Raw genomic sequence first — 27,069 nt, 5'->3', positions numbered from 1 at the left:
CAATTCAAGGCAATCACTGGACGCATCTCTCCCTGCACAAAGAGTACAAGACAATATCAGGATGCATCTCTCCCTACACAAAGAGTACAAGGCACTCACTGGATGCATCTCTCCCTACACAAAGAATACAAGGCAATATCAAGACGCATCTCTCTCTACACAAAGAGTACAAGGCAATATCTGGATGCATCTCTCCCTACACAAAGAGTTCAAGACAATATCAGGATGCATCTCTCCCTACACAAAGAGTTCAAGGCAATATCTGGATGCATCTCTCCCTACACAAAGAGTTGAAGACAATATCAGGATGCATCACTTCCCTACACAAAGAGTTCAAGACAATATCTGGATGCATCTCTCCCTACACGAAGAGTTCAAGACAGTATCAGGACACATCACTTCCCTACACAAAGAGTACAAGGCAATATCTGGATGCATCTCTCCCTACACAAAGAGTACAAGGCAATATCTGGATGCATCTCTCCCTACACAAAGAGTTCAAAACAATATCAGGATGCATCACTTCCCTACACAAAGAGTTCAAGGCAATATCAGGATGCGTCTCTCCCTACACAAAGAGTACAAGGCAATATCAGGACACATCACTTCCCTACACAAAGAGTACAAGGCAATATCAGGACGCATCACTTCCCTACACAAAGAGTACAAGGCAATATCTGGATGCATCTCTCCCTATGCAAAGAGTTCAAGACAATATCTGAATGCATCTCTCCCCACACAAAGAGTTCAAGACAATATCAGGACACATCTCTCCCTACACAAAGAGTTCAAGACAATATCAGGATGCATCACTTCCCTACACAAAGAATTCAAGACAATATCAGGACGCATCACTTCCCTACACAAAGAGTTCAAGACAATATCAGGACACATCACCTCCCTACACAATGAGTTCAAGACAATATCAGAATGCATCACTTCCCTACACAAAGAGTTCAAGACAATATCAGCAGAGCTGCCAACTCTCCTGACTTGCAATTAGTGAAAAGTGGTATAAAAGTTAGTGAATTCTGAACGCAATTAGTGAAAAATTATATCATGACACTAACTCCATCCACTTTGATGGTCAGTACTGCATTATATGAAAATCCCAAAATAAAACATATTACTTACACTGATTAAATGTACTACTTTATTTGCAGCCAAATTTACTGATATACACAAACTTCACGCTTTTTGTCATGATATGATGCTGTGGCAGTCTTGAACTTCCTCAATCAGGCTATGGTAAATTTGTTTTCAAAACAGTTCAGGCTTCTTGTCTGTTGGTTCATCTTGGTGACTAAAACTGTTGCAAATTTTCAGTACCTAAGGATGCACTAAAGTTTGTCTTATTTTTCCTTACAATAGGAAATATTCTTTCACTGCCACTGTTGCTGATCTCCAACTGAGAAAGGCAGGTTATGTTCAACAAGAAAGCTCACAAAAAATGCTTCAGCAATGGTAGCATTGCAGGACTTAGGAAGGTGGCTTAAAGTACTCCAAAACTGAAATCTGCTTGGGGTGCTATAGCAGTCTGCTTTTTCACATCGTTCTGCGACATGACCACAAGGACTTGTATCGTTGCCTACAATTTATCTGTCTTACAGGTGCTATATAATAATATTACTACATGGTACATGTATGACAGGTAAATTGTAAGCAGCAGTACCATCCCTTGTACACATTCCCAATTGTAAAATTCGCAGCACACTACTGTGTGAAAAGTATAATGGTCATCGCTGTTTAATGGCTGAATGCTAGGCCAAATTTGGGCATACTCCAATCTATACTTCACTTTTTGTGGAATACAAATCTTTTTCCTTGGAGGTGAAAACATTTTAACTGCAGTGTAGCGTAATTATGAAATGGTATTAATCCAGAAGATGAAACATTGAACGGTGAACGATTAGTGGTGTCGACGCATGCGCAGAAAACTCAAGCAAATTACGACATATGCTAATCTTTCAATCTAAAACATTCCAACACAAAAAGCTGTCTCCATGTAGTTTATCAACCTCTATATGCTTTCAGCTACCAATGTGCTTCCTCACATCGTTCCTGCCACCATGCCCAATGCTAAAATTTGTGGCACACTTTGTGCAAAAAGCATGATGTATATCGGTATTTAATGGCTGAATGCACAGCCAATTTTTGGTATATTCCAAACTTAACTTCACTTTTTGTGCAATACATTTCTTTTTCTTTTGGTGGTGATGAGGTTTTCAAGACGCAATGCCGAACTATACTTTAAATAAGTGTTGGTAGCGCATACACAGAGAAAAATTCCGGTTAGGCCTTGGTTTCTTTCAAAAGCATTTGTAAAACTACTCTTCAATAGATAGATTAAAATACACTAAAATGCTTGCTACCGGTCCAACTGTACAAATTGGCTATAGTTCTACTAATATCGTGACTAGCAGAAACGGACCATTTCGGCAACTGCTGAAATCACGACAAGCACTTAATGGGAAAATTTAAAATAAATGGGAATTGGGGAACTTGCAATTTTTTTGCATGCGGCGTGAATCTGTTAATCACTGTAAAAAGTCGTGAAATTCACGCAAAAATCGTGAGGGTTGGCAGCTATGTGTCAGAATGCCTCTCTCCCTATACAAAGAGTTCAAGACAGCTACAAGTCTCTGCACCTACTTGCAATGCTAATTAATACTGATTCCATTGAAAGAGACAAGTGCATGCTTCCATGGTTCTTGTTGTTATGGGTTTAAAGACATTTTTCAACACAAGACAGGTTATACATGGCAGTCAGGATGTTTCATGGAGGAATAACCCATAAAAACCCTTGGAAGAACCACCAACCCTTGGGAAGTTACCAGCAAGCTTTCTCACATAGCCATATTGGCCAAGTCCAAGACTCAAACCTAAAACAGGTGATATGTCAGTGATCGGTAAAAGCATGTACCTTAGACCACTCAGCCACCTGGGGCCCCCACATGCTTAATTGGCATGCTGTGCATGTTGTAAAGACATTAATTTGATAAAGTGATACTTACATGCTCATCGTGATATTAATCTCTCAGAGAATATGAACTGCATCAATTACACAATGGAAATATATATTTTTTTAAATATGTGGAATCAGATATTTTAACAAAAATATAATTGTATTAAATTCCGTTACCATTTTAAATGCACAGAAGTTTTATTCCCAATGAAATTTTGTGGTTTTCAATGTGTATACAGAAAATATCCAAAAATTTCTGTTAGTGATGAGGAACTAATAGTATAAGAAAGTAATGAACACAAGTGCATTACCATATGTATTCTGAGACACCCTGTTCTGAACTAAAGAAAAGCCAAAGAATATCTTGCTAATTGAGAACTTGGAAATAGATTAGGACATGTTTATTTTGCTCTCAGTCCTGTTTTCATCCAAAGCCACAAACTTGTGTCTCGTACAGTATAGTTATAATTTTTGACTAAGTAACTGGTGACTACCATTTGGATTCTATCTACTACTCAAAGACAACACCTTCTTCACAAATGTTCTAACTTACGAATAAGTGGATGAGATCGTCTCAGAAAGACAAATAGCTTTTAAGCATAGCTCTCTGAGCAAAACAAGCTCACTGAACAAGTTGTATCAAGAGGGAAATTCCTTCTTCTCTCTCTCTCTCTATATATATATATGAATGATTGTCCTTACTTATGGAAATCATGTATACTCACAGCTACAGGCTTGTCCTTCTCCCACTCCTGGAGCAAGTCAACTGTCTTGCTCTCAACAACTTTGTCCTCGGACACAATCTTCATCTGCAGGCTTGCGACCTGTGTCTGGATGGAGGAGTCCTTTCTCTTCATGATGTCCATGAAGGCACCCCACTCACCATCAATGTTGTCACTGTACAGCCAGTTTGGTGGGAACTGGAATCTCTGGCGTTCCAGAATGCGCTGGCCTTCACTGTACAACTGTGAGAGAAAAAGACGTAGATGTATTTTATTTCAATGTGCAGAAAAGCATTTCGGTCCAATGATGAACAACTTTCAATAAAGTGATATACAAATATAATTTTATGCTATACCAATGACCATAAAAGCTCAAACAACACTATCATTGTTGGACATTTGCACTGTACTGTTATTTACCATGATAAATCAAGCTTCACACTGGCATAACTGTCAGTAAACTGCCAACTGACTGATGCAGGAATGCTCTACCCAAAACAGCAATTTCAAAGCTAGTAAAAAAAACAACTTGTCGACTAGCCTGAATGTTTTCCAGTCAAGTTGTCACCAGCTAGAAACAACACAGAGCCAAAACTTACATACAGCTTTAAAATTAAGTTCAATTTTGCATTCATACTATGTCACATTTGTAATCATGATTGATACTTACATTTTTAACTGAATTACATGCTCAGAAATGCTCTGAAACTATTCATAGTAACTGACGGTCCTTATAAATATCCAATAATATCAATATAGTGTGTGTGTGTGTCTGTGAGTGTGCATGCAAGGTAAGAATGAAATTGTAGTAACATGCAACTAATATGCCAAAATATCTCAATATACCATAGAATATTCTTGGACGAATTTGTCTGGAAATTGTTTAGAATTTGTTTGCATCATTTCAAAATGTGTAGCTTCAGAATGAATTTATTTGTGTATTTTCAATATGTCACACCATAACAATGTTCAGAGACCTGCCAACCCAGATGATTCTGTCTCATGTAAGGCAGTTGATTTTTTTCCGTAAGACTGACCAGATTTCAGTAAGGTGTAACAATATATCAATAACTGCTATTGTAAAGCTGGAAAATGTAATTAAAAGTTTGATGCATCGACGAAAAACATTATGTTCAACTGAAAAGTTTGTAAAGTATGCATGGATTTTATTTACCACTAGTACAGTTGCACAAACTCTAGTTCCAAACCCTATGCAACTCAATGGCTTGTTGCTATCTCTCAACTTGACATAATTTTTGGAAATTCTTTTCCATTTCACAAGACGACGGCAATCATATCTCCTGCCACGAGACATACTCAAACTGACACGTGATGCCCAATTTTCGTAACTATTTCCTTTCCACCTTAGTACTAATGTGACTAGGCAGTCAACAGTACAGAATACTTTTCCAGGCTGCATAAGCAAATCATGTTCTGGCAATATCTGGGTTATTATGAGTTGCAAGATCAGTTTTTGCAAGGCTTTAAGTGTGGAAAAGGAATCCAAATAGATGATGAAATTTGATTTTGACTGGTTTCAATGAAGGTTGGATCCTCGAGTATGGCCGTGATTTCTGCGGTAAAAAATGAGGCTTTATCCAGTAACCAGCTGGTTGCAGCATCTGACATCAATATAAACATCAATGAATATTCCCAAAAGCACCTGGATGCAACATCCCACATCAATAATATTTGAGTTTTCATGGCCACAGGCTTAATATAGTGAAATCTGTTTAAAATGAACTTTACTTCAAATAAATTTTCCAATACAAGGTACTGTCATTACCTATAAAGTCATGGGGGGGGGGGCAATATTATTTTGTGGGCAGAATAAACTTTGAATTAAAAGTAAACAAAAAAAAAAAAAAGGATAAAGGCAACACTAAAAGTAAGTTTCTTCTCCCACTGTATGTCATCTTACAGAATCACTCGTTTGTTATAATAACAATGGTATTTATTGTATATATATATATATATATATATATATATATATATATATATATATATATATATATATATATATATATATATATATATTATATATATATATATATATATATGTAAAAATGGCAATTTATTTATTATGATTTTATTTACATGCAAAATTTTTTGAACCTGAAAAGCTCTAAACTAATGTATTAATACAATCTGGTGTTACAGTATTACGTGCAAAATTAGGTTTTGTGTCCTTCTTTATGCACAATGCATGTATTAAATCTATTTACAACAACCAATATCCAATAATACTTTATGTAATTGAATGAAATTTTGCAAACATCTCAGAAATGTAAAACCATTTAAAGCTTAAAAGAATTAAATATCAGTCAGTTTTTTAAGAACACAAATACATGAATAAATAAGCTGTTTATTTATGAACATATCCAACATAAGGATTACAGTTAGATGCTGTTCCACTCTGAATATACAGATTAACGTGAAGGCAATTTACTGTGTCTGATTCAAATAGTTCTTGTTTTTATGAATAAAAAACATTTTCATTATACTTTTTATTCTAAAGATCACAAGTACTATTCATTATAAAACTGAACAAACAGAACCCTAATCATTTGCCACGCGGCTAGGCTATTTTGAAACTCTGTCTAGGCGTGATATATACCCAGGCAAAGTTTCTTGAAAATATCTCCAACCTTTCCGAAGTTATGAGTCAGACAAGCAAATGTTAAGTAACAGATGGAAAAACTGACAGAGGAACTATCTGTATTTTCTAATTCAGAATACATGCTTTCTAATCATATAAGCTGAATCTACCTCAACTTCCTTCTCCCAGGATTTCATCCTGCGTTTAAGAGCCTGGACCTGGGTAATAAGACTAACTGCTTCTGATGTGTTGGCTGTGTCAATTGACTGCTGCTCCAGTTCTGTTCGGGACTACAAGTGAAAAAGGCAGATTCATAATCATTTTTAAAGAAAATTTATGGAATGAGAGAGAGGGTGGTTGGAAGAAGAAAAAAATCATAATATAGTGGTCTGGTTATTAACAGTGCAACTTCTCTTTAATAGCCAAATGTGGTATGCAACAAAAAGTTTGTGGTTTTGGGAATTAAAACATATTTGTAAAATAACCATTAGAAACTTCAAATACAAAGGTGACTGCATAATGGAACTGACAATCATGGAGCGTTGCACTATATATGCAACAATTTTATGTTGCTTTACACTAAGATCTGGACAGAGAAATTATTTATATCTTTATTTTTTTACAAATTGCTATATTTCATGACATTCACTGTAAGGATTTTGTAAATATGGATGCATACCCATTACAAGTGATCTTGGCAAGATGACTGTCTTTGCACCTTACCTGTTACGTGGAACAGGTACATATTCATACCAATGGTTCAGGCAGTCACCCATCAACACAGTACTGAAAACTGACAGGTGACAATCTCTCTCTCTCTGCTTTATAGGGATGATCTACCAACACACAAGTATTTTTAAACCTTGCCACAGATTGCATATTACAAAATCAGTAAAACCACACTCATTTATATCAACCCAACTGCTACTGGCATATTACCCATTCTCATCATGGTTCTCAAAAAAATCTGCAAATATGTATTAAATCAGCCTTTTGTTGCTTTTGCTCTAAGTCTGAAGAGCAACAATTAATACTGGAATCATTTTTTCAAAAAGCAAACCCAACTCTCAATTAATCCATCTTGCTTACACCACTCTGCTGGGGAGGGGGGCACACATCAAGAGTTAGCTTTTATTACTGATACATCCAGTTCATGGCTAAATAAATATATGCAACAAAGAATTGTAGAATAATAAATTATTTACAAAACAACATTTATTTTCTTTAAGGAGCACAATGACATTTTTAAATTCACCCATTTTGAAAAATTTGGATAGTCACTGATGCAAGCTGTGATGACATTTCCAGATCACTGGTACTTCTTAAAATGATTATCCCTACCAAGATATTTGGCATAAAAATGTAAAAGGAAATAAATGTATGGAAAAAAAAATGAACTGGAAACAGCACTATGTTTATAGCCTTCTATAAATGTACTAGCAGGGCATGGTTGGCTGGAGACTGTTGACCAATGGGTCTCAAAAACCTGGACTCTGGGTCAAGGCAAACAGTCCTGAACTAAATTTAAATGTGCAGAAAGTGTCCCTTTCTCATTACACTAGCTGTGATTGTGACCTCACACCTTTAGACCCCAGAAACTTTGTTAAACAATAACAGCTCCTTATATGCCCACCTACTGTTTAACTGACCTCTATGTACATACTTATCACACTTAAATTAATGTACCAAAACCATTTGTTTATTATTAGACTCAATATGACCATGACCTCTGACCCCAAAATCCAAAGGTTTATTTATTACACCAAGTGCAAGTCATAAACAATGTTTGGTCAAGGAATCTAGAGAGCAAACGTTTTTCTGCAAAATCTGTTTTTCTTTGAGGCATAGTGACCTTGTCCTACTGACCCACAAATCAATAGGTCTATTCCATACGATAAGCACAAGCCCTCCACAAACTTTGGTCAATGTATGCTGTCTAGAATTAAAGTCATTATGCCAACATTTATCTTCTTTCCATCACAGTGACCTTTACCTTTTGAAACAAAAGTAGTCTTTTACCCAACCCCAAGTGCAAGCTATCCACAAAGTTTGGTTCAGGTCCATGAAGAATAACAAATGTTACTTTGTGGAAACCATGTTTCTTATTTCAGTCACAGTAACCCTGACCTTTACCATTTGACCCCAGAATCAACAGGCCCTTTCTGTACCCCAAGTGAGAGTGAAAGCCAGACAAAAAGGGCTGGTAACTGTAGATGGTAAAAAACTCAAGTTAATGAGCAGAAATAAATTTGGTATGAGACAGGTGGACAGTTAAATGACAATAATATATACTCCACTTTTTTCACGGGCATATAACAAAAATATATTATTGTGCCACTAGATGGATGATGAGACCTGGTTCATCATAGTGAGGAATTCAGCTCCAATTGGGTTATTTTCTGAGATGGCCGATAAAGCAAACTATCTGCAACAGAATGATTTATGTGATGAATTTTTTTAGACAAGGATTTAGACAGTTGCTTCTTTTAGAGACTAAAGGAAACTAATTTTAATGTGTAAGATTGAAAATAAACTGAAAACTGATTTTAAAAAGTGAAATAACGGTTGTGTTTTTTAAAGAATGGTAGGATGCCATTACAGGATTTACTTACCTTGGAAATTTGGGCGTGGAACTCGATCATTTTGTTTCCAAGAAGTGTACCAAACTTGCTTAAAACTTCCTTATGCCAGGAGTCATACTTCAGGGATACCTTGGACTGGACCTAGACATAAAAAGAGTTCTGAGGAATGTTATGTACTGTGACAATCACTCTTTAACATACCCAAGTACAAACGCTGAGCACACAGCAATCTTGTCCCATAATTTTAGTTAAATAGAGCAAATGATGTAATAACCATAGGGCTCCCATAAACTACCACATATACTTGCTTACAAGTCAAGTTCAACAGCAAACTGCACACTCAGAGCTGCTGGCACAAGATGCAGCAAAGCTGTGCTTAAGGGGTTTGTTAATAGAACAAACAATACAAACCTTGATCTGCAAATGCATTATGCAACAGCAAATCAGGGTCTCTGTTGTTTACAGTTGGACTTGACTTGTAAGCAATTATAGATGGTACTTTGGTGCAAACATTGTTGGTTCTATTTTTACTTTCAGAAACTTGACACTGTATCTCACAATCTGCTACCCACAGACCAGTAAAACATCCAGTTGTAAAATATCTGACAGTGCCATTATCAGCCTTTCTGAAATAAACAGTTTGGCTTATTGACAGGTGAAATTCTTACTAATATGGTTATCAAAAACAGACTGAGATCATACTGTCAAGGAATACACGATGACACCGGAACATACCAAACTTGTAATCACACTTACAAAGACTATGGAGTTCCTATGGAGCTGATAAAAAAAATGTATCTGTTGAAATTATTATCTCAGCAGCAAACTTTCTTACAGTTAAGATAATGTGAACAGAATATTCTACATAAAGATAATGTGAACAGAATATTATCAACCGTAAAGATAATGTGAACAGAAAATTCTCAATATAAAATGCAATGAGAACATAAAATTTTCAAGGTAAATGTAATGTGAATAGAAAATTGTCAGGGTAAATGTAATGTGAATAGAAAATTGTCAGGGTAAATGTAATGCAAACAGAAAATTGTCAGGGTAAATGTAATATGAATAGAAAATTGTCAGGGTAAATGTAATGTGAATAGAAAATTGTCAGGGTAAATGTAATATGAATAGAAAATTGTCAGGGTAAATGTAATATGAATAGAAAATTGTCAGGGTAAATGTAATGTGAATAGAAAATTGTCAGGGTAAATGTAATATGAATAGAAAATTGTCAGGGTAAATGTAATATGAATAAATATAAGTAAATATAAGGACAAACAAAAAATTGTGTGCTTCCGGTTGGTTAACCATCTCTATTTCTCATTGCTGACTCTAGCACTTTTTACCCCCATGGTAAAAAAAAAAAATCACAAATAATCACATTAGATATATGTAATGTTTAAAATATTTTGTACAAAAACGACCTGCATACCCTAATTTTAAGAACAGTGCAAAGGGAAGCATTTTTTGTCTGGCCTAATGTGAACAAATTTTAAAGGTAAATGTTATATGAATAAAAAAATTCTCAAGGCAAATGCAATCAGTCTGCTCAGATGGCCAAAGTGGTTAGAGCAAATATGAATAGAAAATTCTCAAGGTAAATGTAATGAGGAGTACAACAACACTGTAATAATGTAGCTTTCACACTCTGTTATGTTTTGGCCAGAATCTTTATCATAACACAGCAAAGTATTTCTCCCAATGATAAGACCAGCTTAAGAAATCTGTCAAAAGTAGGGTTTGCATATTACCAGGCAAAGACATCTAAGTAAGTATTTTGTCAAAATGTTGAAAAAATAGTGTATGTCTTATCAAGCATCAAATATCATTCAATAAAAAAGGACAATCAAACATGTGACTGTCAACATCTTACCATGATGAAGGAGCGTGTGTGCATAATTAAGATTTTCAATGTAGCTTTAACAATTTTAGTCATACCGCTATGATGTCTTCAGTGTGGAAGTTTAAGTGATGTCTAGCACTGGGGCATCATGCCACATACATGCAGCATCATGTCCCACCCAGTCACATTATCATAACACCAGGCTAACCAGTCCTGACACTAACCTCTTAATGTTGAGCGCATAGCAAGGCAGCTGCTAGTACCATTTTTACAAGTCTTTCATATGATTCAGCCAGGATTCAAAATCATGACCTCCTGCATCCAAGGCAGATGCTCTAACCACTTAGGCCATCTGAGCGGTCTGAGCAAGGAGTACAATAATTAGCTTCTATGTTGTGTCTATCTAAAACATCAATCTGCAATTCTGACCAATAGAAAACATTCATCTATTTCAATTACAAAAAAATCAAATAGCTGGACTATGCATGCTATGCCATGATAAATCTTTAAAATAGGAAATAGCAAGTTCACTGATAAACATTTATAATTATATTAAGGAAGTAAAATAAAAAAAATCTGATTTTTTAAATACCTTTCCAAACTGTACAATGATTGGTCCAAGCTCCTTCTGTGTTTCTGATGTGTCAAAGGTTTTTCTTGAGGCCCTGAAAGGAGTACGATACAATGTGAATATTTAACAGTTTTACACCAAATTAAATGGTAAACAAGGTCTTCTAGGAGTGATCCTTTTAAGATATAATGATGCTAAAGAACTCCCATTTTTTTTCCCCATTTGAAGTAGACAACTTACTCCCCCCCCCCCAAATGGTATTGAGGTCATGCTTAATCAATGAGATTTTTGCACATCTAATAATTAACTTAAGGGACAAGAAGATTCTTGAATCAAGACCAAAATATTGTCTAAACAGCATAATTTGTTTCAGCCAACAATTATGTTGACAGTTAAATCATCTACCAGCAAAGCACTAAGCCAGGACTAATTAGTTTTTTTACAACTGTTCACTAACTGACTCAATCTATGTGACAGTGTTATCTTCATGAAAGCTTAAACCTAATTTAGAATTTAGTCTGGTCTAGTTTCATTTATCCTCTGAAAAGTTTGCCCCCTTTCCATGTCAAACTAGCCAGACTGTCGGATATGTATCAAGTCATCAAATAACTGTCCCCTACATGATATTGTTTTAGAGCAACAGTCCTATACAGTAAATATTAATGTAAACAGACCATTATACAATCCTCATTATAGAAGAATCAGAAGCTCATTGAGTTTCACATAATAACTCAGATGAATTCCATGAGCAAATGCACATGGTATACCTGTTACATTTAACAATGGCTGGGACATGTCTGTTTATTGATGCTTTACCTAAGGTAACTAATACACTGTACGGTTCTGAAAGCTTACATAATTCCCATCATCCAATACAAGACTAGACTTACTTGATTTCCTCCAGTGTGTTCATCCAGGTCTTGACATTAAATCCCATTCTTTCATAAAGAGCATCTGGAGTCAGGTCCCACAGAGCCTGGTATCTCAGCCACACCTGAAGCCAGTAAAAAATGTGTTTTAATATCAAAGTCCCTTCATGAGATCAACACTGCTGACTGAAAATAATTTCTGGGAATCCAAAATAACATCATATATTCATTTTAGCTACTCAGTGTTAAAAGCATCTCTGATACAACTAGTCATTGTGGTGGTCATAACAGATGTAAAATTGGTAATACCAACAAGATGTAAAATTGGTAATACCAACAACATATATCATAAAGTCTTTCACTTAAAACAACAATATGGAGAAGCAACAACCACAAGATATTCAAGAATGCCACCATGGTGGCTAAACTAAATACCACATCTGCAAACTTTTCATTAGGACGAACTAGACAACATAAGAAATCTTCTGATGAAAACCCTTTTTCAATACAAATTTCCATTTTGGAAAAGTAGTTATAAGATTTACAAGATGGCTGCTATGGTGGCCTTATTTGATGTCATATCGGCATTTATTTTCATTTCAGACCCAAAAGACATAATAAGTCTTTCAGTGAAAACTTCATGTTGATATGTACATCCAGTAGTGACAAGATATTCAAGATGGCCATTGTGTTGGCCATACTGGATGTATGAGTAGCACCATTTTCATTTAGAATCAACCCGACCTTTGCTTGAATGTGTGAGTCAAGTTTCATGGCAATCCATCAAGCAGTTTTGGAAGAGTTGTGACAACAAACTTGTGCTAATGGACAGAGACAGATGATGGACAACAGATCTAAGTCTATCTCAAAGGCTCAACCAGTCCATGACCAAAACTATTGCCCTCAGTACAATTACTAATGAAACAATGTACAGCTCTCCCTCCATTATAACATGCTTTGATTCAGGATATAATGCATTAACATTATGGACCCCCATATTAAAAATTATAAAAACCACAATTTAAAAAAAATAATTAAATAGTTTTCAAAAATCAGCTGAAAAACATTACTTCAAAACTACTGTACTTGATTTAGACATTACCAAAACACGTTTCCACAGTCACAGTTTAACATATTCAGGAAATGTAAGATATTGTAAGGGCCATTCAAACAATGAATTGTCACTTTGTAGTGAAATCAGATTTAAAGTGAGTTCAGTATTATCAGCATCTGCAAGTGAATTAAGACACTTATTTTGCAATGGAGACAGCCAGGAAAAGGAAAGCTTATTCTGTGAATAGGATTGTGATTTTTGAGGGATTCACAGAAGAGGACACTGAAGAGGCTAAAGCTGTGTTAAGGGAACGATGTTCAGCACATCTGATAAAGACTTTCTCACTATGTAATGTAAGACTGATGCTGACATCCATTTCTTGATTGGTGCAAAAAGAGAAAGCTAAGATCCCAATCAACAGGAAGTAGATTCTACCATTGACCAGGAGGACCATATGCTGTTTCTGAAGCCATATTTACATTTCAGATGCAAACTTTGACAGGCAAAACCACAAATTTAAGTACCCACAAAAATGTCCTTTAAAAAATCAAGAAAACCGAGACACACAAAAATAAATGGATACTACAGTTTTAATGAAAATGGCTTTTAAGTTTTAATGCTCTTGGTGTCCTTCTAACAGATGCAAAGTTTTACAATGGGGAAGGTGGAATGAAGTAGATTATAGATGGACTAGTGTTGTACTTGGGGATTCTTGCATTTTCAGACACTTAAGTTTTAGAAAGTGTGTAACACTGCCTTAATTTAGAAAAAGCTGCTGTATTTTCCCAATTTGGTTTACACATGATTTATCTTTATGTTTACAACCAGTACACATAACTGCAAAGTTTTTCATCATGGCATATCCCTACCAACTTTTCATCATCAAGGGTTCTTTCATTAATGTTCATTTCAAATCATATTCACGAAAGTATTTGAGAAGTTTAATACACTTCACTTCAAATGAACACAAATGTAAGTTTCTATAACCACAAGATGAAATACACGTGTTCAATAATATGATGAAATAATGCCATGAAATAACTTTACAATTTTTTTTGCCTAAAATGATGTAACGTTGTCATATTTAACATAGTGAGGTATTTTTTATACGTGTAATGTGGAAACAAGAAGACCTGGGTCTGCAAGTGTAGCCAATGATCAAGGCATTGCTGTAAAATGTGTGACCTTGACCCCAAAGTAAAAAAGCACAGCAAGCTTAATAATGATTCATGCAAATTAGAACTTGATTAAACAAAGAGGTTTGGGAAATGTATACAAATGAATATGTACAAAATGAAAAACTGTAGCCAAACATTAACTTTATCAATGCTAGTAACAATGGCAATGGAAAAGCAACTGCTCTGTCTCAGTTCATGTTAATATGGGCCCAACAAAACGTTTTTCATGATTGTTAGCAAGACAGAAGTCATGCAATCAGTAACTCCAATGACCTTAAAGCACAACAAAATGTGTGTGTTCTAAGCCTAAATACAAGATAGTGTATATTATATACTGGGTAAGGTGTAGCTGCTTTGCTCTCTGCAATTAAAGGCAAAGAAATAAATTCATTTAATTTTTGTCCCCTGCTCATTACTATGAGGACATCATTCCATGATCTCTAAAGCCTATAAAATTACAGAGTGGAAGGGAAGGAAAGACTTAAAATAGTGAAACTCAACCTTGACCTTGAAGACAGAACCCCTGTTGTGGTATACAGTATACCACCAAGTCATGATGTTTAAGTATACAATCATTGGTCTCAAATGGTCTGAAATTTATGGAGCTGAAGTGAATTTGTGAGAGAACTTAGGATAAAGAGCTGTGACAATGACCTTGAAAATGATGAACAGGACATACCTTCTACTGGTAAAGTACAAGTATATGAAATTTCAATCTTTAGGCTCAAATGTCCCTAAAGTTAGCGCAAAGAATGGAAAGATTGAAAGAAACCCTAAGTTACTGAGCCTTGTTCTTCAACATACAGCTCCCCGTCCAAAATGGTCTCTGACATACCTTCTAGTGACAATGTACAATTGCACCAAGTTGAATGCCTTCATCTCAAATGGTTTTAAAGTTATGGAGCAGAAGATGATGGAAAACTAAAAATATTGAACCGTCATCTTGACCTTAACAATTGGACAAACAATATGGTATGAAGCATGCCTTTTAGTGTTTAAGTATACAAGTCCACCATGTCTTATCCTCTAATCTCAAAATGGATTTAAAATTATAGTGCAGAAGGAAAGGAAAGGTGTGATGCAAAACAAAAAATATTCAGATGTGACCATCTGCAAAACCATCAACCCATACATGCCAACCCCTGATGTGTAATCAAAGTGGACAAAAAGAGTAATCCACATATAACATGCTAAAAATTCAATGAGCAATGATTTATTTACCCCTCTGGTCTTCTGACATCCTTTATTGCTTCAAGTTTTCAAATGCAGCACTTTTAGCTTTAGAAAGCAGCAGATTTTCATGTTGCATTTCAAAACATTTTGTACCAGCTGAGACCATGAATGTTTTGCACACCAGTAGAGCACTAAGTACTGGGTTACTGAGCCTGGATCTAAATTCAGTTTTATTTTTGTTAACAATCTGAACAATCTCTCTCACAGTCAGCATTAGAATGGTAAAGAACCAATATTCCTTTCATAACCTGACAAAGAAGAGGAAATTTGTATCTTCCAGTGATTGGGTCTTCTAGCTGGGAAATAAGGTGCCATTGCACATCAACTCTATCTGCATTATGTATATTGTCAGGCAAGATGCCAACTTGATACTTCATGAATTCTCCTTCCAGATGATCCAAGGTAGACAAGGGTGGCAATAGAAAGGGATCTCTCTTGACAAAGAATCTAACACTTTTAAAGCTTTTTGACTGTCTCTCATTTACATCAGCAACGGAAGCATTTAAAAGCACTTCATCTCCATATGGGAATTGCTGGAGCATGTAATCAGAGGCTGTAGCATAATAATCTCTAACATTATCATAGAACACCTTCACAGCAAGAGTAGAATTGTGTTCTACGAATTATCTTGCTTCTGCACCAATATCAAGATCTTCATTATCTTTCTGGTTTGCTGTCATGAAAGTCTATATCAGTTAAAAGCTTGGCTGATGAAATGATTTCTGGCTTAATAAACCTTATTAGCAAATCTGACAAATGTTTGACAGAATCTTGTGCATAATATGAACGCATGGTTCTTCTTTCTGTAAGTCAACATTTGCTCTCAAGCTGGATTGATATAGGCTCATCAAATAAAAATTCCATGGATTTAAATTTCTTCCTTTCTGATAACCCATCTTCTTTATCGTTAGTATTTCTATTTATACTTTCATCTCTTGTTTCTCTTCTGACTTATAATAACAGACTCTGCTTTTGTGTTACTCTTCTAAACTTTTTTCCCGGTATTATGCCATTCATGTATTCATCTTCAAATATATGTAGGTTTCGTATTTTTTTTTCTTTCTGACCCATCTGTGAAATTATTTGAAAAAATATTTGTGCCCTAACACACACATCGACTAGAATCCATCTGATGACTTTTGGCACGAAATATTAAAATTCTTTCCACACAGCCTGCAATGGACATGATGCTGCCCTAGAATGGAATACTGTGTTAGGTCATTTATGTCTTCATCTTTGGAGGATTCTGTTATTTTTTGTTTCGTTTATTTTTTGCCTTTTTCTAATCCATCTGTGAAATTATTTGAAAGAAAAACAGTTTTGCACTAACACACGCATCGACTAAAATAAATAAGACTTTTTAGCACTAAATACCTATAGACTGGTTCTGTACCAAATATGAATTAGAACAAAGAATCTGCGAGTAAAGATTAAAAATTAGAAAACCAGTCTGCTCTCTCCTCACTAAGCCATACAGCTGCTATAAAAAGAATTTGAGGTCAAAAGTTTGAAAGTAGAAACCAGCATGTTTCTTGGAAATAGGATAGCTGCTATAAATAGAACATAATACTGTTAGAAAGTGCATGCAAGTTTATGGACAAGTGTACTCTTATACTGTAGTTAAACAGAAGCCATCTTTTCTAGAATACGGTCTGTGGGATTAATGGGATGCTAATAAAAATGAGAAAACAAATTACTGATTTCTTGTGGAAGGTGGATATACCGAAACCGTGTAATCCATATTCAATTACGCATAAGGTGTAATTTAGTGGAAAAAAGCGTAATGATTGCACCAAAAGCATAATGGCTGGTATGTATAACAATGCTTGGATTACAAGTCCAACACTCCACCTACCTTACCACCACTTTAGACAGTTTTATTGGGTCTTTAAATTCATGGTTTGTAGCAATGGCAAAGTCCAGGAAAAATGGTACCCCACACAAAATCCAGGAAAACTGGAACAGTATATAAAATCCTGGAAAACTGGTACCCAACATAAAATCCAGGACAATGGATACCCAGCACAGAATCCAGGAATACTGGCACCCCACATAAAATCCAGGAAAACTGACAGTTATAATGCATAGGACATATGGTGTAATGTGTTCTTACCATGACATAATCCTCCAAGTTCTTGATTATTTTTTCAATGCCATCGTAGCACTGATCCAGCATCTTCAGTCCATCAGGCAACTTTGTCAAACAAGTCTTGTAGGTGGAGGACAAGTCTGCATTTTCAGAGCTGACCTAATCACAAAGGGAAACTAAAAAATTAAAGATGTTCCAGGAATAGATAAGACTATAACTTTATATACAATCAAATAGCTGATACACCTTCAAATTACAAAAGTTATCATTTTACCTGTAATTTTTTTTACAATAATTTATAATTTGACAGATATAAAGGCATCTAAAAACTATTAATTTTGTTACTTATAATTATCTGCACACCCCAAGATATCAATTCATAACATGAGCACAGTGCACAGCCTATTATATGCCCACCCCACCAATAAGTCTCAATTATTTCCAAATTTGGGAAAGGAATGAATTATTCAAATAAATTTAATGTGCAAAAACCATTATTTTCTTATTAGACTTAACATAACCATGATGTCTCACCTTTGCACCCCAGAAGCTAAATTTATAAAATAACAAAATGCAAGTTTGGTGAAGGAACTTTTTCTTGATATGTACATTACTTATTATCATTTAAAGACACCTCTGCAAACTAATGGCTATATGGTGTCAATTAAAAGTGGCTTTCTAAAAATGTGAACAATTAGTCGCACAAAAAATTTAGGAAGACAAACCCTTCCAAATCAAATATAAGTACAAGAAGATAAAATATAACAGGTAAATATGTTACAATGCTATAAAATGTACATAAAATAAACACTAAAAATTAAACTCGTAATGTTTTGGGTAAAATATTTTATAGAAAAAGTATTTCTCAAAATATCTAAGATTCTTTCGGTGGTACATCATAAAGATCATTAACCTAGTTCACATAAAAACTTCAATCTCAGAGAGTATAAGCTGATAATGGTTCCCACTGTCAGTGGCCATTGACAGGCATGCACTCAAGTCGAAGTTGAGTCTTCAGGAAGTATGCATCAGTAAGGAATTCGTAACACTGACCCTGATCTTGGACCTCAAACAGGCCCCTTCCATACCTTAAGTGCAACTCTTCCAATTTAGTCATTGTACATTGTTTTGAAATGGAAGTTATTATGCAAAAACCATTGGTTTTTTTTAGTCATTCTTAAGTCAACTGAAAGCCATCTACAAAATTTGCGAGCTATAAATGGAGACCTCAAGTTTGTGCACAAACCATTAGTTCTTCTCCCAAAAGCTTTCTTACCCAACAAACAAGTCATCCACAAATTTTTGAGAAGGTATATAGTTGAGGACTTAAGTTTTTATCTGGAAACTATTTCTCTTCTTTCAGTATGTGACCTCAAACCCTGATCTTCTGATCCACTACACCGATAGGCTTCCTCCTTACCCAAAGTGTAAGCCATCTACAAAATTTGGTACAGGGATGTAATACTGATATGTTATTGTGCGAAAAACATTTTTCTTCTTTCAGTCAGTGATCTAGACCTTTGACCTTTTGATCCCAACATCAACAGGCTTTTTCACTACTGCATACGCAAGCCATACATAATGTTTGGTAACCATAGATGGTGGACAATTTGAATTGTTGTGCACAATGTTGGGTATAAAAAAAATTGTTTAAAAAAAACCAATAATTACGGACAGTGCAGATTATAAACCATGTCAATTATTTTTTAACATGTTAGATTTTTATTCAGCTAATGATCACTGCAGTAACACTGATGACACAATATATGGTAGACAACTTGATTTGTTCTGCAGAAATGTTCAGTACATAAAAGGTATATGAAAAATTACTGACAATGCTGATTATCTCCCCTTGATTATCTTTCACAGGTTAATTTCAAATCAAATGATCACTGCAATACCATTGTCATCAGAATGCATCAACCACCCAAGAAAATGAATGAAATAGATGCTTATGGCAGTATAAAGATATGGAAAATGAAGATACAAGAATGAAAGCACATACCTGTACATTGAAGATAAGTGATAAAGGAAGATAATTGTTACAAGAGGTTGCACTTTATAGAATTTGGCAAATATGACCTATAAACCTGGTTGCATAAATGAATAATATTTTCAAGACAAGAAATAGAGCTGCCGGAAGACAGCAAAGCATGCATGCACATAGACAGAGTTGAACATAAAAGATGAACATTTCTTAATGCCAATGCCATCTCCAATGATGACACAGAGGGGGAGGGAGGAGCACAGCGTAAGCTCCTGCACTTGGTGCATGTGAGTTAAAAATAAGAAAATGCTGAATTCTCACCAATCTGCAATATATACTATACCTGGTATCGCGAGTGCTGAATCCTCGGTAGACTGGTAATGATTGCTTCCCATCCAAACAGCTCCTGCATCAGATGAACACGGGCCTCCTCTATTGGTGGACTTAAATACAGCTCCTGGTTTGTTATCCTCAGCTCATGCACTTGAGGCTGGAACAATAAGACAAAGATACTGTATATATACAAACATGTAAATATAAGCTGTCCAAAATTATGACAAGCCTATGACATAACAAAACAGATCATTGCATAAATCATGTCAACATAAATTTGAACCAAAAAAACTGTTTTTGAAAACTAAAATGAAACAAAATGGAAAACAAAAAAAATTGCCTCAAAAATTGAAAATATGACAAATACATTTTAGAGCTATTAAAATTAATGATATATGAAACAAGAGACCCATGAAGGGACTGATGCTCTACTGGACAAAAATAATTTCTAGAATTCAAAATGGGACCATTTCTTCCTTTTAAATGCCAAATGTTAAAACCACCTCTGATATTTAGGGTAAACTGATGGATGGATAGAAATATCAAGAGAATGTCCATCACTTTTCTTCAAGGAACAAGGAACCAAATAAAAGTTTCAGTAATGTGTATAGTATTTAACATTGTTGAAAATATATATCAAGCATGACTTTTAGACCTCAATTTTAGACATATTTGTTTTAAACATGAATTCTCTCCAGAAATTTGGGCAATATCTGATGGAGCTCTCATTGGATTTATTTAATATTTTGTTCTTAAAAATATACTCATGTAATTAAATTTGGTTTTAATTAAAGTTCTTTGTCTTATTGTAATCAAAATGGTCATTGTCTTGAAAAACATGTTGGTTCATGCTTGATTGCTTGCCTTGAAGATGAACTGTGTATCAATCCAGGACACATATTACATGTTATGTTTATTTAATTTGCATTGTTTGTTAGGTTTTTTTTAGTTTTTTAAAATTTTATTATATGCTATTGTAATGTAACATTGTATGTTGGACTTGACCTTGTCCAAAATCAAGTTTATTTTCAACTTGACCTTAATTATTGATTTTTTTAAGTTTTATTCTGTAAAATATTCTCTGTGTGTATGGATTTATTATCAGGATCATTATTAATAGAAGTAAATATGTTAATATGGATCTGGTTTTAGGTTATTAGAATTCCCCTATAATTTACTTGGTGTACTTGACACTGTCCAGATTTTATATTATAATTTTAGTAAAAGACTTTCTAATAATAAGTAATATTTTTTTTTGGTAAACATTAAGAACTTTCTAGAAGGTTATTTTCTATAGGTAATGTTTTTTTCAAAAAGAAAATGTTAATTGTGACCTGAGGTCAAGTAGAGGACTATATAACCTTATCACTGGAAAGATTATTCATTCCTGGTTAAGAACTAGCAGAATCTATTTTTATTATTGTTGTGACCAGTAGTTCATTTGGGCTGGAATTTATTCCTACAAATTATTCAAGTGATTTTTCTCTAGAAATAAAAAGTGCTCTGATAACATTCTTGGAAACAGAGACTTGGATTTATATTGCAATATAAACAAAATTATATATTCTCAGATTGTATTATTGTGATCCAACAAAAGACTTTTAGCACATCAGTATTATACAGGTCATATCAGACACATCAACACTTCAGCATTGGACTTAATTTGGATTTCTACTAAAGTTTATTCAGAACTTTAAATTATTTGGACTTGTGTCTGTAATTCTAGGATTATTTTGGGATTTAGTTCACATTACTGAAAGTTCTTTTTTCTTCATTTTCTCTGTGTTCTAGGGAAATAAATTATTGTTGAATTTTACAAAGCTTGTTGCTTTTCACTTTTGTTACTTATTTTAAGAGCAAAGACTCATGACATATACCCTTATTTTTGGGTCTCCTCCTGGTTTGTTGACAGGTTGTTGAGGTGCATCTGTGTCCATGCTCTGATCGACAGTGTCTTCTTTCCTTCCTGACAAACATGCATACCATGCCTTTAGCGCAGCCTCTAGACGGCCAGCAAGGCGTTTCTCCACCTGTTATGAAATTAAACTTGATCAATAAGATCTTAACTGCAAACATACTTTCATGATTGTTGTTGGGAGAATATAAATATTTTTTGAAGTTGGGGGAGTACAGACATTTTTGGATTTTGTTGTTGCTTCAATTTATAAAATTAAATGACTCAACAATCAATTTATGATGACAATAAAGTCTTATCTGCTAGTTCAAGTAAAAATAAAAATGCAATTGTCTTCAAACTCAGTAATATTCATACCGACAAAAATTAAAGAATTCACAGTATTCTTTGTACATATTACTGGCTGAGTTACAAAAACCATAATTAAATGTAGGCTGGCAAAAACTGTTTTGAAAGGGAAAACAAAATTAAGATTCCCAAAAAAGCAAGACTCATTCTGTATAATCAGTAATAACAGATATCAAAAGAATAACTCTTTCTTATTACTAAAACTAAAATTTCATTAAAATTCCAAGATTATTTTTTAAAAAATTCTACCAGTAATATTCTTCAGTTCAAATGCATGACTAATGTTGGAGACAAGGCATCTCTTTACATATATATTCAAAACAAATCTGCATAAAACCACTCTTTATGTCCTTGAGAAAGTACACAGAAAGAGACAGAGAGCAAGCAAAAAGACAAGACAGAATCTACCTCATGATCAAGTTTAGCAACCCACTGTGGCACATTAGCATAAGAGTGGAGACTGAGGTTGTCCACAGCTTTCTGGATTTTCGTCAGGATTTCCATAAATGTGGTGGTGTTGTAGGCACAACTTTCTAATGTTTTCACTTCAAGATCTATTTCCTCCTCCATTGACAGAAGATCATCCACCTGGTATTTGAAAAAAGATTTAATCAATCAATCAATCAAATAACTTGCCAAAAGAGTTAAGGCACAATATTTAAGTTCCTAGAACATCTGGCTTGTGCTAAAGTTTGTTTTTGACAACAGGGTAATGTAAATAAAATTCAGAAAGAAGCCAGTACCTGGAAGGGATCAAGCACACTGAACAACTCTACTCATAATTTTTAAAATTCAGATTCTTTTTTAACAAGGACCCTGACCATCTGACAGTGCTTTTGATTAATACAAGTCATAAAGTACAGAAATAACGTCAGAATCATATATATATTTCTACTTAAAGACCCCAAGTGTACAAACCATTTTTATCAAACATATAACAAACATCAAGTTAATATGCAATCAAAGGATGATTCAAAGCTTGAGATCATTTAAGTGTTCATTTACATTTTAAACCATCCGAACAATGTCAACTTAAACAAGTTCTCTATTCAGTGCTCAATAACAATCAGCAAAATGATAATTCATGCTGCCTACTATTACAGTAGTTGAACTGACCACTCTCAAACCCATCATTAAAGTAAGGCTGTATGTATATTTCTACTACAGCAGTATATACATCTCTCATACCTTGTCCTGGAAATTGAAGATGGTCTCTGCTAGACGTTGAACATAAGGATCCAGCTTGTAAGATTCCCACACCAACTGTACACCCTATTGATAATAAATATACAGTGAACAAAAATTATTTTCATCAATTTAGAGATTTCAAATAAGCTACTAACAGTTAACAGAAAAGAATGGATTTTACTTGGAGGATTTTGAATGGGTCTCCAACAATCATTTTGGAAAAACAAATTTGCTTCATTTGGAAAATTTAAGGGCTAAATTGCTGAAATGGCAATTCTGCATGATTATGACATATTTTACATTTGTACTGGAATCTATATTTGGTCACAGGCTCCTACACAATTATCTGATGCCTGTTTGATTGTTGTTGTCATAGGGTTTAACGCCATTTTTCAGTACAAGATAGGCTATGCATGGCGGCCAGTATTAATGGTAGAGGAAGAACCCGGGAAAACCCCGGAAAGAACCACCGACCACGAGAAGCTACTGGCAAGCTTTCTCACATGTCCACATTGGCCGAGCCAGAGACTCGAACCCACGCAGGCAGAGGTGAGATGGCAGTGATTCGTGATGGAGAGCGCTTTAGACCACTCAGCCACGATGCCTATTTGAAATAATCTGTTCTGGTTAAACCAATCAAACTTGCAAAAGGTTGAGAGCACCACGGAATTTCTAAATGATTTATGATTACAGTATCACTGAATCTAAACAAAAGTAAATTAAATAAATACTTTTCTCCAAAAGTTTAAATTAAATTTCTTTTTACAATTATGGTATCCAAGAAATACCAAACTATGCATGTTAGAATGTTTACTTCCAATCTTCTAATGATATAATACAGTGAATTATTTTTATGGTATCAATTTCTAGTGGCTATGTGAAAAAATAATTTTCTGCAGTACTTAAATTGATGACCTGAGAATGAAGTCACATTGTTTCAACACAAAACAATATAATGACTCAGCATCCAGAAAAGGAAAAAAATTCATCGATATGCCATACCCATCTCTGCAATATCATACTATGTCACTACAGTACTTACAAACATGAGCTTGCTAATCTATCTCTCAACGGTACTAGTTTGACAATTGTACTTCTGTCATGAATGCATCATTCTCACTATGCTTGACTTGTATATGTATGTCTAACCTGTATGATAGTATTATTTGTATTAAAATATTAATTCTGCCTATTATTATCAAACATTCTTCTATAGGAATCCAGGGATAGCACTTTCAATTCTGCCTGGTGTGTGTATGTGAGTGTGTGTATGTATGTATGTATGTATGTATATATATATATATATATATATATATATATATATATATATATATATATAATTCCTTTATCATTCATCAATTTTGTTATACATTTAGCAAGAAAATATTTCTAAAAATATATCAATATTCCAGCTAAATAAACTTGGACCCAGCTACTGATGCAATTTAAAAGTCTGTATCATATTCTTCTATTTTGCCAAAACTTAAGCAGGTACTTCTAGAAGAGATTCGGATTTGAAAACAAAAATAAGTGTCTCCCTCACAGGTAGCCGAATTAAAAAGATATATATACCTCAGAGACCAAAGTCTGCAGCTCTCTTCTCAGGCCAGCAACCAGCAGTGAGATGGATGAACAATCTTCAACCTGTTAGAACAAAAATTTGATTGATCTCCTTGTGAAATTTAATTTCGCAAATTTATAAGTAAGTTCATGAATTTCACAGTTCAAAGCTAAAATGCAAGTCTTTCTTTGTTCTGCCCTCATTTACTAATTCATGTAAAGTAGTTAAAAATTGTGTTGAAAATTTTCACAATATGCATGATAATGCAGCATAATATTTACAAAATAATCATTTTCACAATCCATAAATTCTAAATTATTTTCTTTTGTAGATCAATCGTTTTTCATGATCAAATGCTGAATAATGGTATAGATTTATATGCGTTAATAAAGACGCTAAAACCAGAAACAAAATCATTATAAATAATATATATTAAAAGGAAAGAAAAATTGCCCAACTATGGAAAGCAGAGCCTGCCAAATCAAGACACAGAGTCTCTGATATACCAACTGGTTTCAGAAAAATCTTACAAGGTATATTTCAAATATAATATTAAATTTCAATGTATTTCTAAATTTTTGTAAACATCCATTTAAGACGTTTCTATTAATGATAACAAGAAGCTGATAAAAAAAATCTTTAAATTTAGAATCTAACATATTGGGGTCATGCCACTTGCGAATTAATATTTTCTTGTTTTCTTAACATTACGTAGTGTCCTCAGGCAAGGATCTCCTTAAATTAACAGAAAGCTTAACTTGATTAGCCTTAATGATAATTACAACAACTCATTATAACACTTATCGGTGACATGATAAAGTGGTTCTAGTTATGCTTGTGATTTTTTTGTTAAATTATGCATATTACTATTACTCTGCTAATAAAACTTACATCAGTGTCTCCACTGCTGCTAATTATTATATTAATACTTTTTTGGGTTTTGCACCCATTCAAGTTCAAGATGTACAGTGTTCTAATCAAGTTGCTCAATTTCAATTCAATTTATGCAAACATGCCTAGTTATAGCTGATGCAATATTATGAAAACAGTTATTGTCTTGAGTTTTATTTTGACAAGAGAAAGTTTTTATAATGAATTTAACAAAAATGAATTTTTTTGTACTCCTTGGCTATTAGTCCAGCATTAACAGCTTTTATTACTGTTTAGTTACTAATCTGTGAAAATTGCTAAAAGTTCATGTTTTCTTTCTTGCTTTCTATTTGACACTGACTATTCAGACTCTAACCACTAGGCCACTGGAGCAGTCCAGACTCACTGCAAAATCTGCCCCATATTTGTGGTGTCCTGTCTGATCACGCACTGTCCATTGCAGTTTGAAGTGGATATGGTTATGTGTAATTGGTTACCTTCTGTAATGTCTGCTGATAAGTGCGAATGCTTTCAATCAGGGACATGGCGAATGGATACAGCTGATTAGCTTGATGAGCTTTATTGACGATAGCTAAAGGAACCCGGAATCCAAGCCATCTCATGTTCCGTACCTGGAATAAATCATTGTATACATTATCCTCATCACGCTGCCTTGTACAATAACAACTGCGTCTCAATATCTATATAAACAAATGCTATGGAAGAACACAAAATATATCCGGAAGGAAATCATACAATGTTTACAATACAATCTGAATGATTTCTATGTTCTCTTTATCATCTGACAAAATATAATGAACAAAGGTACATAATTGAAACTTGTTTCTGTATTTTTACAAATCTAAAAGAAAGAAGAAAAAAACAATTATAGATACTTAGCAATGTACAGGCATAGTTGCTACAGTAATCATTAGCCTTGGAATAAAGAACAGCAACTGTTTCATACACAAGGTTTATTCTCTTTAAAAAAAATCTCTGTAAATCTGTAACTGAATATAACTGAGTACTTATGATGATGTTCTTTGATAATACCCATTTAATTATGTTCTCTTTACATGTGCTACCTTCATCTTTGATTTTTTTAATACTTTTCATGGAATTGTAACACACTTGTACATTTGTATTGTCTTGCTGTATT

At 34.3% G+C, this 27,069-nt stretch overlaps 1 protein-coding gene across 6 annotated transcripts in view; it reads right to left on the bottom strand.

The window, feature by feature from the left end:
* LOC149808282 (cytoplasmic dynein 1 heavy chain 1-like) overlaps positions 1–27,069 on the bottom strand; it is a 231,803-nt gene that overhangs the window by 170,499 nt on the left and 34,235 nt on the right. For all 6 annotated transcript variants that reach the window (XM_089975555.1, XM_089975563.1, XM_089975577.1 and 3 more), the window contains exons 14-25: positions 26,408–26,542; positions 25,052–25,123; positions 23,480–23,563; positions 22,700–22,879; positions 21,906–22,058; positions 20,039–20,185; positions 17,733–17,867; positions 12,176–12,279; positions 11,307–11,379; positions 8,899–9,009; positions 6,457–6,576; positions 3,691–3,930 (exon numbers count right to left, since the gene is read on the bottom strand). In XM_089975555.1, the coding sequence (XP_089831681.1) occupies positions 3,691–3,930; positions 6,457–6,576; positions 8,899–9,009; positions 11,307–11,379; positions 12,176–12,279; positions 17,733–17,867; positions 20,039–20,185; positions 21,906–22,058; positions 22,700–22,879; positions 23,480–23,563; positions 25,052–25,123; positions 26,408–26,542 (1,554 nt within the window). The remainder of the gene's footprint in view (positions 1–3,690; positions 3,931–6,456; positions 6,577–8,898; positions 9,010–11,306; positions 11,380–12,175; positions 12,280–17,732; positions 17,868–20,038; positions 20,186–21,905; positions 22,059–22,699; positions 22,880–23,479; positions 23,564–25,051; positions 25,124–26,407; positions 26,543–27,069) is intronic.

This window comes from Sinohyriopsis cumingii, chromosome 1 (assembly GCF_028554795.1).
Source record: "Sinohyriopsis cumingii isolate HCF-2022 chromosome 1, ASM2855479v2, whole genome shotgun sequence".
In the NCBI taxonomy this organism is placed as follows: domain Eukaryota; kingdom Metazoa; phylum Mollusca; class Bivalvia; order Unionida; family Unionidae; genus Sinohyriopsis; species Sinohyriopsis cumingii.
Note: the sequence above shows the minus strand (reverse complement) of the source record. Positions and strands in the feature narration are given on the sequence as shown.